At 42.8% G+C, this 14,260-nt stretch overlaps 2 protein-coding genes across 5 annotated transcripts in view; one reads left to right on the top strand and one right to left on the bottom strand.

Annotated features, from left to right (window-relative positions):
• wdr3 (WD repeat domain 3) overlaps positions 1–7,288 on the top strand; it is a 66,777-nt gene extending 59,489 nt beyond the window's left edge. For all 4 annotated transcript variants that reach the window (XM_078409100.1, XM_078409101.1, XM_078409099.1 and 1 more), the window contains 5 exons: positions 118–165; positions 451–494; positions 2,253–2,381; positions 2,824–2,917; positions 4,128–7,288. In XM_078409100.1, coding sequence (XP_078265226.1) covers positions 118–165; positions 451–494; positions 2,253–2,381; positions 2,824–2,917; positions 4,128–4,283 — 471 coding nt within the window. In that variant the 3' untranslated portion in view covers positions 4,284–7,288. The remainder of the gene's footprint in view (positions 1–117; positions 166–450; positions 495–2,252; positions 2,382–2,823; positions 2,918–4,127) is intronic.
• Positions 1–14,260, bottom strand: part of LOC144598741 (kelch-like protein 13) — a 40,003-nt gene that overhangs the window by 6,480 nt on the left and 19,263 nt on the right. The window lies entirely within an intron of this gene.

Here is a 14,260-nt window from a genome sequence, read left to right as displayed (position 1 = left end):
TTTTAAATAAAGTTTACTATAAGCGCCTACAAGTTTAATTTACACATTGTTCATCCTATTAGTGTTGGCTATGTTCATGTTGTAGAAGGTAACTAATGTGATCTTTATCCATTCCAGCTGCCTGCACCAACCAACCCTATACTGGCCGCACATGGAAATATTTCTGTGAGTAGTTAATCCTCCCCAACTAGTTTCTTTATTCTTCTTGGCACTCAACAATTTGCTACTTAGCAGAGTTGCCTCGGTTTGTAGACCGAGATTGCAGAATGTTTGAAGAGAGAGTGAAGTGTTTAATTGTCATATGTACCAAACAATGATATTTTTACCTGCAGCAGCATAACCGACCTGCAAGAATGTCTTTGTTCCGTTATCAGTTGAAGCCAGTAACTTTAGCTTGGCTTATATGTGTATTGCTTAGTTTATAAGTGTTCATTTTTACACTTTTCTTAGCCATCACGCTACGTCTTGGATGTTATTCGAAAAGTCAAGTCAAGGTGAGTAACAATTTAATCTTGATAACAAATTCACTGCAGAGTGTAAATTAAACGATTGTGGTTAAGAGGCTTTTGGATAGGCACATGGAAGTGCAGGGAATGGAGGGATATGGATCATGTACAGGCAGATGAGATCAGTTTAACTTGGCATTGTGTTCGCCACAAACATTGTGTTGCTGTGCTGTACTGTTCCTAGTTCTATGTGATACATTGAGTTACTCTTTTTGTTTTAACATGAGGTGTAGGTCATGGAGTGATTCAGCACTCACCTGCCCACCTAGTTTCCCTAACTGCGTTCACCTTTCCTCTTCCCATTCCCCGCCTCGTTCCAGCTGCCATTTATTCCCTCCCTGCCTGGCTCCATGTGTCACCTGCCAGCCTGTGTCTCACCCCTCCTGCACTCTTCTATATAATTCTGGCTACCTTTCCTCTTACCGCTGCTCTATTGCAGGGATTCAACTTGCTCCCTCTTGCCTCCACAGATGCTGGTTGGGTGACCTGCTATGAGGTCTTCTGACATTCTGCTCTTTGCTACAGATTTTTGTGGGGCTAGAATCACGAATAGAACAGAGTGTGAAGATATCAGATCGGTTTCCCTATAGGATGATAATGAACTAAGATGTTATCTTACAGTTTCATGTTCATTGTAATTGATACTAATCAATAGAATTTAATTTCCCCAAATTTCTTGGAAGGACTTCACACCTCTGGGCCATTTAGTCCAGATGTTGAGATTACATAGAACAGTACAGCACAGGAACAGGCCCTTCAGTCCACAATGTCTGCACCAAAAGTTATTTTGCAGTATCAAAAATTATGCCTCTGAGTCCTTAAGCTAAACAATCTGGCATCGTCGGTCAGGCAGCATCTAAGAAGGGAATGGACATATGAAGTTTTGGGTCTGAAGAAGGGTCCTGATCAAATGTCACCGGTCCATTCCCTCCGCAGATGTACCTGAGCAACTGAGTTCCTCCAGCACAGCTGCTCAAGATTCCAGTATCTGCCGTTCCTTGTGTTTCCATTCTGGAATCAAACGTTATCTGTGGGACTCCATTTTTAATTTAGTGGAAATCAGTAATTATGAAAGTCAAATGTTTAATAGTCTATGTACCAACAAAGCGTGCGGCACGCAGTGATAGAGTTGCTGCCTTACAGCGCTTGCAACCCGGATTCGATCCCAACTACGGGTGCTGTCTGCACGGAGTTTGTACATTCTCCCTGTGACTATGTGGGTTTTCTCCGAGATCTGTGGTTTCCCCCCACACTCGAAAGACGTGCAGGTTTGTAGGTAAATTGGCTTGGGAAAGTGTAAATTGTCCCTAGTGTGTGTAGGATAGTGTTAATGTGCGGGGATCGCTGGTTGGGTCGAAGGGCCTGTTTCTGCGCTGTATTTCTAAACTGAACTAAAAGGCACATTGAAATTCTTATTTGCTGCAGCTTAACAGGCCTATAAATGCAATAACACACGGATGATATATAATAATCAAAATTACAATGTTAATTACCATAATACTCGATAAACATTATCGTGCTAAAAAGGAAGTCCATAGTGCAACCAAAGACACAGTCCACAGAAGATCATAGTTGTGTGGTGTACAAGGGTTGTTTTTGTAACTGATGAAAAATATGACTCTAATGTTTGTAAAAGTTCACTAGTCTTTTAAACTGTCATAAAAATGTAGGAAATAATTTTGAGTTGTGAGCACCTCTAATTGTAAATGTGTATATTTGCTGTTCCTTTGCTTGGCTGTTTTCTAGTGAATTGGAGGAATCGCTACTTGTGCTGCCATTTTCCTATAGCCCGGATCTGCTAACTCTATTCAATGAGTACATTCAACTTTCTCTGGAGGTTGAGCTCATTTGCCGATGCCTCTTCTTCTTGCTCAGGTAAGGATCTGGACATGAGTTGTGGTTGCAAACACGATTTTATTCATCTGGGGTAATGTTCGCACATTTTAGTTTAAATGTTCAGCTGGAACCAGGTCCTTTAGCTCACCAAGTCCACACTGACCATCGATTACCCATTCAAACTACTTCTATGTCATCCCACTTTCTCATCCACTCTACACACTAGGGGCAATTTACAGAGGCCAATTAACCCACAAACTTTGGGATGTGGGAGGAAACCGGAGCTTCCGGAGAAAACCCACGCGGTTACAGGGAGAACATGTAAACTCCACACAAAGACAGCACACGAGGTCAAGATCAAACCCGGGTCTCTGGAGCTGTGAGGCAGCAGCTCTACCTGCTGCACCACTGTGCCGTCCTTAAAACATCATGAACAAGACAAAATCTAATGGCACATATAATTCTATTTTTTTTCCCATAGAATTCATTTTGGACAGATTACAAGTAATCAGATGCTTCTTACAGTCATTGACAGTTTGAGGAAAAACACAATCGGGAAGATAAATGAAATGAAGGTATGGTTATTGTTCTTCTTTAACTAACCAATGTATGATACTTGTAAATGAAGTACATTTTAAGGTAGATAAGGAATAATAGAACAATGATAACTAACAGTTTCCACAATTAATATACTAATTACATTCAGGGACAAAATTATTATAGGATGTTTTTACAAATAGTTTTTCAATTGGGCTGTCTTCAGGAATCATACAGCAAACTAATCGTAAAGCAGTTGTATCGTCATTAGAATGATAAAGTTATTATATTATTACAGTTACAAAGCAGCACACTCATTAGGCAGTTGTATTGCCAATGGCATTTGCTGTTCACAGGTGACAATAAGTAAAAGCAAAGTGCTTGAGGAACTTAGCAGGTCAGACAGCATCTGGGCAGGGAATGGACAGACAATGTTTTGTGTCGGGTCCTTCTTCACTTCAAAGAAGGGTCCAGATCAGAAACGTCGCCTCTCCGAGTTCTCTAGAGATGCTGCCTAACCAGCTGAGTAACTCCAGCACTTTGGGTCTTTTTTCATAAATCAGCATCTGCAGATCCTTCTTCAGATCTTTGGATTAAACTACCCAAACCTTACCAATGGAATAAATTCCAAAAAGCAGTATAAACTGACTCATTCACCAGTAAATAATCTTATTTGACTGGATAGCACGCAAATAAAAGCTTTTCACTGTATCTTGCTACACGTAACAATAATAAACTAATATTTAGTGACACAAGGAACTGCAGATGCTGAGTTGATGAAGGGTCCAGACCCAAAATGCTATCCATGTTCTCCAGAGATGCTACCTGACATGCTGAATTACTCCAGCACTTTGTTTATTTAACCAGTATTTAGTTACAGTAAATCAATATTTAGTAACTCATCGGGTAAGGCAGCATCTCTGGAGAACATGGATATGTGACTTTTATGGGATGAGACCCTTCTTCAGTCCCGACCTGAAATGCCACCTATGCATGTCCTCCAGAGATGGTACCTGACCTGCTGAGTTACTCCAACATGAATAGATATTGGAAGTTTAGGGAATCAGAAATTTTCACGTCAGTAACTCAGCAGGTCAGGCAGCGTCTCGGGAGAGAAGGAATGGGTGACGTTTCGGGTCGAGACCCTTCTTCAGACTGAATAAATACCTTCGATTTGTATCAGCATCTGCAGTTATTTTCTTATACTATATATTTTCACTTCAGTGCCTTTCTGCTCTGCTTTGACAGGATCTTATTGGTTTTAATATGGCTGGGCTGCAGTTTTTACAACGGGAGGTGGAAGCAAAAGAAGATGTGACCTTCTTTGCCGACGCAACTGAGAGGTTCATGGAGAAGAAAAGGAAAAGAAAGATAAAAGAGAGATCTGTTCTGGCGGTTGTATAATGTTCACTATTGAATAATATCCACGCCTAATTCACAATTGGACCATATAATACTGCAGTTCCTCAGCAGATCTGTGAGAAATGTATATCTCATTTAATCAATGAGGGACATTCCAATTCACCCAAATTCATACCAGACATATAAACAATATCCGAGTCTTCTTGCCGATTACTTTTGCAATGATTTGGAAAATAAGTTACTCTGCAAACGTGTTTTAATAAAAGAATAGTTCTTAAAATTGTGTGCATTCAATGATGTACATAAGGGAGCTGTCGGTACAGTAAACCATCTGTATAAAAGACCACGGATGAGGGGATGGTGTCCGTGAATGCCGATTGTCTGCTGTAAACGAGTGCAGGGGAGGTTTAAGTTAAACCAGTGGGAATTCACGAGCCAGGGAGCTGCAGAGACCCCAGCCCCACATGGGTGTGCCAGGGATGGGCCCGGTACTCACGCTGCCTTCCTGCTGCTCGCTCTCAGCGCTCCCACACTGAAGCACGCCATATGGCCAGCTCATTGGATAGGTAACCTGGCGGACTTGAGGGAACGGTGCAATGGGACCCTCCGCTGCTATAATGGAAATCCACTCTACAGAGGTCCGTTATGGTGAGGGTTTACCGTACTAGAGAGCCAGTGACCAGGATTTATTGTACTGAAGAGACTGGATATGTTTCCCATGCTTTCTGATTATATCAGTCCTTGACAATTTGGGTTGTTTAAACAATTTTTTATTTTATGACTAAATTTTGGTCTGTCTGAAAGTGACCAGGAATCGGGCAGATGTCCTATCCTTTTCTGAAAGCAAACTCCCATCTTCGTCCATCTGACTTGTGTGTGACTCCAGATTCACCTCATGTTAACTGTAGTGGCTCACTTGTTCTAAATTTCATTGTTCCATTTTCAGTATATATGATAATTAAACACTCTTGACTCTTGAAATGTCTGTTTTGTCCACAAACATGTACATCCTCAGACCTTTCCAACAATTCCAACTGTATTTAAACTGGAGTTGCTGGAATCTTGAACAAAATACAAAGTGCTGAAGTACATTAACTCAGCAAGTCAGCCAGCATCTGTGGAGGCGGTGGACAGGTGACGTTTCGAGGCAGGACCGTTCTTCAGACTGAAGATGCTGACTGACTCGCTGTTGAGGGAATGGACATGGTCTGTCGGGTTGATCGGAGTAGGGTGTAAAGGGAATGGTCTCCAATCAGTCTCCCGGCCAGAAAAGTCTCTGTCCATTCCCTCCACGGATGCTGCCTGACCTGCTGAGTTCCTCCAACACTTTGTGTTGTCTGAGTCTGTTGGATGTGTCACTAGATGGTGCTCTTGTTTAATGGTAGATAGTGGTAGATACAGACATCGTTGTGCTGTATCTGGTTCTGTCTTCCATAGAAACATAGAAAATAGGTGCAGGAGTAGGCCATTCGGCCCTTCGAGCCTGCACCGCCATTCAATATGATCATGGCTGATCATCCAACTCAGTATCCCGTATCTGCCTTCTCTCCATACCCCCTGATCCCTTTAGCCACAAGGGCCACATCTAACTCCCTCTTTAAATATAGCCAATGAACTGGCCTCAACTTCCTTCTGTGGCAGAGAATTCCACAGATTCACCACTCTCTGTGTGAAAAAAAACGTTCTCATCTCGGTCCTAAAAGAGTTCCCCCTTATCCTTAAACTGTGACCCCTTGTTCTGGACTTCCCCAACATCGGGAACAATCTTCCTGCATCTAGCCTGTCCAACCCCTTAAGACTTTTGTAAGTTTCTATAAGATCCCCCCTCAATCTTCTAAATTCCAGCGAGCTGTGGGATACATAATGACAGGGTGAGGTAGATGAGAACAGGAGATGGGTCTCTGAAACGTCACTGGGCCTCTGCACAAACAGTAGAATCAAAAGGTTGGGGGAGGGGAGTACAAAGGATCACATCATTCAAAATGCAAATTATTGCTGTTCCAATTTGTGCTTGTATTTTTGCAGTCATCTTTGGATGGAATGGTAGACGTTTCGGTTCAGGACCCTTTTTCAGACTTGATTGCTATGTTTGAAGAAAGTCATACTGGGATTGTTCTCTCTAGGATGTGGAGATTGAGGGGAGACCTGATAGAAGTATATAACATTACGAGAGGCATAGACAGTCAGAACCTATTTCCCAGGGGGGAAATGTCAAAGACTAAAGGGCATAGTTTTAAGGTGGGCAGGGCCAAGTTTAAAGGAAATGTGCAGAACACGTTTTTTTAACACAGAGGTTAATGGGTGCCTGGAACGTGCTGCCTGGGGTGGGGGAGGAGGCAGATGCGATAGTGGCGTTAAGAGACTTTGGGATAGGCACGTGGATATGTGGGGAATGGAGGTATATGGATTATGTGCAGGCAGATAAAAATTGGTCTTGGCATTATGTTCAGCCCAGACATTGTGGCCCGAGGGTGGCTGTTCCTATGTTCAAAATTGGCCGCTGGCACAAGATTGAATAATCACCATTGTGACTGCTCATCCACTCAATTGCCCCAATAACTAGACACCTTGTATTGCACTAATGAACTGCAGCTAGAATAACAATGAAAGTAAAGTCTCTGAATATTTTAACGGTAGAATGGCATAATATCTTGATAAGCATGGGGCAAAAGGTGGGATTTATTCATATAAGCAGAGGGCCCAGCTAGGCTGCAGACCTCTCAACAATTGATTTTACAAATTCAGAATTTTGATGTCCAAAATTCAGAATTTTACATCAAAATTCATAATATGGCGCATAATGCAACTTTTCAGCAAAAAAAAGTATGCACGCCAAATGCGCGTACGCGTTGAGCTACATTCACGTGTGAAAAACAACTATTATTTCCAACAGTCTGTAGTTCTTGGAGTACATGTACAATGTCAGGCCTATCATGAGTACATTCTACTATTATAGAAAGGTTATTGAACAGAAATACTTTTTACAACAAAGAACAAATTGTTTTGTTTTATTTTTTCTATTTTGCTTTTTCTGTACACATCCCAATTCTCTTGGTATTGAATAAAAGAACAATGGTCATAAAATGTATGACTAAGTCTCTCTCAACATCCCCTCTCAACATCAACAGGCCTCACGCTCCGCAGTGAGGCTGGGCCAACGGTGAGGCGAGCGGAGAGAGGCGAGGTGAGGCCGGGGCAGCGGGGAGACGACGCAAGGCGAGGCCGGGCCAGCGACGAGGCGAGGTCGGGCGAGCGGCGAGGTGAGGCGAGGTTAGCGGCGAGGCCGGGCCAGTGGCGGGGCGAGACTAGTGGTGAGGCGAGTACCGAGGCGAGTGGCAGGGCGAGGCGAGTACAGCGGCGGGGCGAGTACAGCAACGAGGCGTGTGTTTTGCGGAAAAATGTGAGGCAAAATCAGAATGGCGGAAATGCAATGAGAAAGCGGAAACTTCCCGCCAAATTCGGAAGGGTTGGGAGGTCTGAGGCTGTATAGTCTCTCAGAGCAATTTCACTCTCCCACCTAATTCCTCGTATCCCATTCACTCTCATGTACGCATCAACATGGCCGTCGTGGTGCTGTAAATGTACCCAATGAGGCTGAAGGAGAATCCCAAATAGAAATATCTGTCCGTTTCCTCCACAGTTTTTATTTTTGGAGAGATACAGTGTGGACACTGGTCCTTCAGCCCACCGAGTCCACACCGCCCATCACACTGGTCCTATGTTACCCCACTTCTTCGTCCACTCCCTACACACTGGTATCGATTTACAAAGGGCCAATTAACCCACAAACCCGCATGTCTAAGATGGAGGACCAGGTGAGTTCCTCCATCACTGTTGTCTATCCGTTCATAAATTCTCCCACTGTGATAATTTACATAACAATTACAGCAGCCGGGGATGGAGCGCAGCTGGCAGCAGCTGCACGGAGTGGTGGAATAAGGGCCAGGCCCACGCATCCAATGCTGCAGGACTGCAGGTCACCGAGCCACGAAGTGAGAAGATAAGAAACCACAGATCTCCTTGGGCCAAGATCAAACTTTTCAGAGCCTTCTAAGTTACAAGATGGCACCGGAACATGGTGACTCTCTGCATGCTGTTTGAGCAGAGGATCTATTGTACTAGTGTATGATATGGTTTGACTGGATAGCATGCAGAACAAGTTTTTTACTGTATCTCTGTACACATGACAATAAATTAACCAAACCAAATTTATTTTCAAGATGCAAATAATTGCCTTCAATCCTTGTAAGTGCTGCACTCGAGGGCAGTACTGATGTTGCAAGATCTCTGTCACGTCGTAACTTCGGTCATCGCAGCGGTACAGCTGGTAGAGCCGTTGCCTCACAGCACCAGAGATCCAGGTTCGAACCTGACCTTGGGTGTTGTCTGAGTGGAGTTTGCAAGTTCTCCCTGTGACTCCGGTTTTTTCTCACATCCCTAAAACGTATGGGTTTGTAGATTAATTGGCCTCTGTAAATTGCCCCTAATGTGTAGGGAGTGGATGAGAAAGTGGTGTGTTATGATCGTTCAAGTCGTCCCCTCCAACCTGTGCAGGAAGGACAGACTGTCAGGCTATAAACCCAGAAAGGCTACGATAACATGGAAACAGTGTGAACAGGTGATGGATGGTCAGCGTGGACTTAGTGGGCTGAAAGGCCCATTTCCATGCTGTATCTCTAAACTAAACCAAAATCATTGATTGTGATTGATTGTGATTGATTGTGATCCTGGCCACACCACCTGCACTACAAGGCATCAACACCTAATGACAGGCCTAGCCATTCTAGGTTTCACCAATCAAGAATCGTCAATAGTAAAACCATTGAGAGTCGCCAGGTTTTGATAGAGGAAATTCTGGAAATTATAAGAAAATTGGGCAAGTTTATAATATGTTCAGCCTCAAAGCTTACATACTGGAGAAGCTTCTTGGGAAAATAATATATCTTAATGGACATAGACACAAAATGCTGGGGTAACTAAAGGCAGCATTTTTGGATAAAAGGAATGGGTCATGTTATGTTAGGTCATGTTAGGAGAGCAATAAATAGATTTAGGAGGTGTTTAGATTACAAGACATTCAGTGCCCTCCAAAATGTTTGGGACAAAGACCCATCATTTGTTTATTTGCCTCTGTACTCCGCAATTTGAGATTTGTAATAGAAAAAAACACGTGGTTTAAGTGCAGATTTTAATAAAGGCCATTTTTATACATTTTGGTTTCACCATGTAGAAACTACAGCAGTGTTTATACATAGTCCCCCCATTTCAGGGCATCATAATGTTTGGGACACATGGCAGCACAGGCGTTTGTAATTGCTCAGGTGTGTTTAAATGCCTCCTTAATGCAGGTATAAAAGAGCTCTAGTCTTTCCTCCAGTCTTTCCATCACCTTTGAAACTTTTATTGCTGTTTATCAACATGAGGACCAAAGTTGTGCCAATCAAAGTCAAAGAAGCCATTATGAGACTGAGAAACAACAATAAAACTGTTAGAGACATCAGCCAAACCTTAGGCTTACCAAAATCAACTGTTTGGAACATCATTAAGAAGAAAGAGAGCACTGGTGAGCTTACTAATCACAAAGAGACTGGCAGGCTAAGGAAGACCTCCACAGCTGACAGAGGAATTCTCTCTAGCATAAAGAAAAACACCCAAACACCTGTCCGACAGATCAGAAACACTCTTCAGGAGTCAGGTGTGGATTTGTCAATGACCACTGTCCGCAGAAGACCTCATGAACAGAGGCTACACTGCAAGATGCAAACCACGGGTTAGCCACAAAAATAGGATGGCCAAGTTACAGTTTGCCAAGAAGTACTTAAAAGAGCAACCACAGTTCTGGAAAAAGGTCTTGTGGACAGATGAGACGAAGATTAACTTATATCAGTGATGGCAGGAGCAAAGTATGGAGGAGAGAAGGAACTGCCCAAGATCCAAAGCATTCCACCTCATCTGTGAAACACGGTGGTGGGAGTGTTATGGCTTGGGCATGTATGGCTGCTGAAAGTACTGGCTCACTTATCTTCATTGATGAAACAACTGCTGATGGTAGTAGCATAATGAATTCTGAAGTGTATAGACAAATCCTATCTGCTCAAGTTCAAACAAATGCCTCAAAACTCATTGGCCGGCGGTTCATTCTACAGCAAGACAATGATCCCAAACATACTGCTAAAGCAACAAAGGAGTTTTTCAAACCAAAAAAATGGTCAATTCTTGAGTGGCCAAGTCAATCACCTGATCTGAACCCAATTGAGCATGCCTTTTATATGCTGAAGAGAAAACGAAAGGGGACTAGCCCCCAAAACAAACATAAGCTAAAGATGGCTGCAATACAGGCCTGGCAGAGCATCACCAGAGAAGACACCCAGCAACTGGTGATGTCCATGAATTGCAGACTTCAAGCAGTCATTGCATGCAAAGGATATGCAACAAAATACTAAACATGACTACTTTCATTTACATGACATTGCTGTGTCCCAAAGATTATGGTGCCCTGAAATGGGGGGACAGTATAAATAAACACTGCTGTAATTTCTACATGGTGAAACCAAAATGTATAAAAATGGCCTTTATTAAAATCTGACAATGTGCACTTTAACCACATGTGATTTTTTCAATTACAAATGTCAAATTGTGGAGTAAAGAGGCAAATAAATAAATGATGGGTCTTTGTCCCAAACATCATGGAGGGCACTGTAGCTAGCTGGAGTAAAGATAAACATAGGAGGTCATAAACCAGGCTGAGGCAATAAAACTCTTTATGAGATAAGAAAAGTCAAACTGACTCCCAGTTGCAACACAAATGGGAAAATGGTTTTCTAATTAAGTGGGAACAGAAAATTGAAGGTTGATCAAAAATGTAAAATCCACATGTAACCATCCTATCAGAGTATTAAAAACCCTTGAAGTGCTGTGAATTATTGAAGCACAGAGTGCATCCTGTTAAGACCTTGAATAAAGCAACTTGTTTGAGAAGTTGTCTGCAAGATTTTCCTTGCCTAATTGCCATGATCCTCATAACCACGGTATCTTGGAGCTTGCATTTGATAGGGCAAAGCATGGAACCTTCTGGAGATTACTGAGGGAAGTCTCCGGCGTAGTTTAAGCTCAGCTCAAGATCTTAATTTTGAAGATGTCATTGGCACTCTGTTGGCCTTAGTGTCATATAGTCATACAGCACAGAAACCAAATTACAAGCTGATCGAGTGGCAAGATCTATTATCTTTGTCCAGAATCTGCCTTCTGGATAGACCTAATGGAAGAACCACAGGTGAACCTCCTGGACACGAGACATGATTTTATCCTCAATCCAAAGAACCAGTCTTTTGTACAATTGCGACCATCCTCATAACCACAGCATCGCTATCCCCATAGACAAAACATTAATAAGTTGGTGAGACATACCAGTAGGATTAGGCCATTCAGTCCATCGAGTCTACTCCACCTACTCTATCTTTCCCTCTCAACCCCATTCGCCTGCCGTCTCCCTGTAACCTTCAACACCCTTACTAATCAACAACCTGTCAATCTCCACTTTAAGAATACCCAATGACTGCCTTCACCATTGCCTGTGGCAATGAATTCCACAGATTCACCACCCTCTGCCTAAATAAATTCCTCCTCATCTCCTTTCCAAAGATACATCCTTTTATTCTGAGGCTGTGCTCTCTGGTCCTAGACTCTCCCACTAGTGGAAACATCCTCTCCACATCCACTCTATCCAGGCCTTTCACTATTCGGTAAGTTTCAATGAGATCCACTCTCATCCCTTAATGAAGCAGCATTTTAAGAAAAAGACTAAGCAAAATAATTTCCAGATCTCGATATTTGAAAATTATGTTTCAAAATAATAAAGAAGTCTGAACCTATTGAATGATCTCTGCAGCATTTGACTTGAGGCCTTGCAGTCCACTCATTTTGCATCCATTTAAAATGGTACATCAAGGTCACCTGTCCAATATCCAGCACAAAATTCTATTTTTGGCATGTTACCATCAACAAAAATGTTTTTTGTGCATAGAACCATGTAATTCTATCTGACATTTCAGCATCTAATTAGAACAGGGATCAGGGCTTAGAACAGGGACCTGGGGCTATAGAAGTGTAAATACTTCAATGCAGATAAAGTTCATTGCTCACGTGTTTAATCAGGCATTAACTTCCACATTACCAATTATCTTCTGGAAGAAAATGGAACTAAATATTATTTTTGGATCCACAACTTTGCATGGATGAGAAAGGTTCAGAGGAATACAGGGCAAATGGGATTAGTTTGATGGGGCATCTTGGTTGGGCATGGACAAGTTAGGCTGAAGGGCTGATAAAGCATGGAAACAGGCCCTTCGGCCCACCGGGTCCATGCCATCCATTGATCACCAGTTCACACTAGTTCTATGTTATCCTACTTTCTCATCTATTCCCAACACCCTGGGGGCACTTTACAGGAGCCAATTAACTGACAAACTTTGGAAACTGGAGGGCCCACAGGAAACCCACAGGAAACTCACATGGTCACAGGGAAAATGTGGAAACTCCACACACTGACAGCACCCGAGGTCGGCTTATTATGGAGTTCAACAGAACTAGCAAGTAGGTTCAGTATTGGTCGTTCAATGTGACTTTGGCAGTATGTTTCAAACATATTATTATGCCAGCAATAAATGTAATTTTTCAAAGTTGGTCTTTTTTAAACTAGCAGGAATTAGCCTGTTGTTCATTTTCTCTCTCAATCTGCCATGAAAACAGATGAACTCAAAAAGTTGAAGTAACTCAGTGGGTCAGGCTGCATCTTTGGAGAAAAGGAATCAGTGACGTTTCAGGTCGAGACCCTTCTTCAGACCGAGAGTTGGGGAAAAGGGGAATGAGAGATATAGACTGTACATAGGACAAATGAATGGAAGATATGCAAAAAGCAATGATAATCAAGGGAAAGTGGAGCCCACAATGGTCCATTGTTGGTTGTGGGATAAGTGATAAGTTTTTACAGAGTAGGCCATAGGCAACTTGGAGGAACAGTGCCTCATATTTCGCTTGGGCAGCTTACAACCCAGTGGTATGATGATGATTTCTCTAACTTCAAGTAATCCTTGCATCCCCTCTCTCTCCATCCCACCCCCAACCTAGTTGTCGTACTCATTTCATTGTCGTCTTGTTGAGTTTCAGAAGTGTTTAATTGTCACATGTACCGTCAATCATTTACAACTTACAGAAGCCAATTAACCTACCAATCTGCACAACTTTGGAATCTAAGAGGAAACTGGAGCAACCGGAGAAAACCCACGTGGTCAGAGGGAGAACATACAAACTCTGTACACATAGTACCCTTTGTCAGAATTGAACCTGGGTCTCTGGTGCTGTAAGGCAGCAACTCTACTGCTGCACCACCGTGCCACCATATTCCTGAGTGTTAGAGTCAGGAAGTTATATTGCAACTCTATAAGACTTTGGTTGGCCACATTTTGAGTCATGCGTGCAGTTCTGGTCACTCCATTACAGGTAGGATGTGGTGGCTTTGGAAAGGGTGCAGAGGAGGTTTACCAGAATGTTGCCTGGAATGAGGAGTCTTAGCTACAGAGAGAGGTTGGATAGAGAAGTCAGCTGCTCCTGTGCTCACCTGCTTTTAGTGTAGGTGGTCGTACAACACAGAAACAGGCCCTTTGCCCCAACCCATCCATACTGACCGAGATGCCCTATCTAAGTTAGTCCCATTTGCCCATGTTTGGCCCATATCCCACTCAGCCCACAGTCAATGAATGATTACATGTGCCCTGTGTTGGAGCAATAGACCACTCAGGCAGAAGCCCCTTGGCCTTTAAATAGTTATTCTCAGCCTTGAGATAGTGGTGTGTGCTAAAACAACTCATTTGCTTGGAATTAATCAGAATAATGTCACGATTAGACAGGCCCTGATCATCCAACAGTCAATAGGGAAATAGGAGGGGAAAGAAATGTAATCACTCTCTGCATGATTGGATAGTCACAGATATTAAACCTGCCCACCAGAAAAGCATCAAATT

The sequence above is a fragment of the Rhinoraja longicauda genome, chromosome 12 (assembly GCF_053455715.1).
Source record: "Rhinoraja longicauda isolate Sanriku21f chromosome 12, sRhiLon1.1, whole genome shotgun sequence".
Classification (NCBI taxonomy): Eukaryota; Metazoa; Chordata; class Chondrichthyes; order Rajiformes; family Arhynchobatidae; genus Rhinoraja; species Rhinoraja longicauda.
This window is presented reverse-complemented; position numbering and strand designations above follow the sequence as displayed.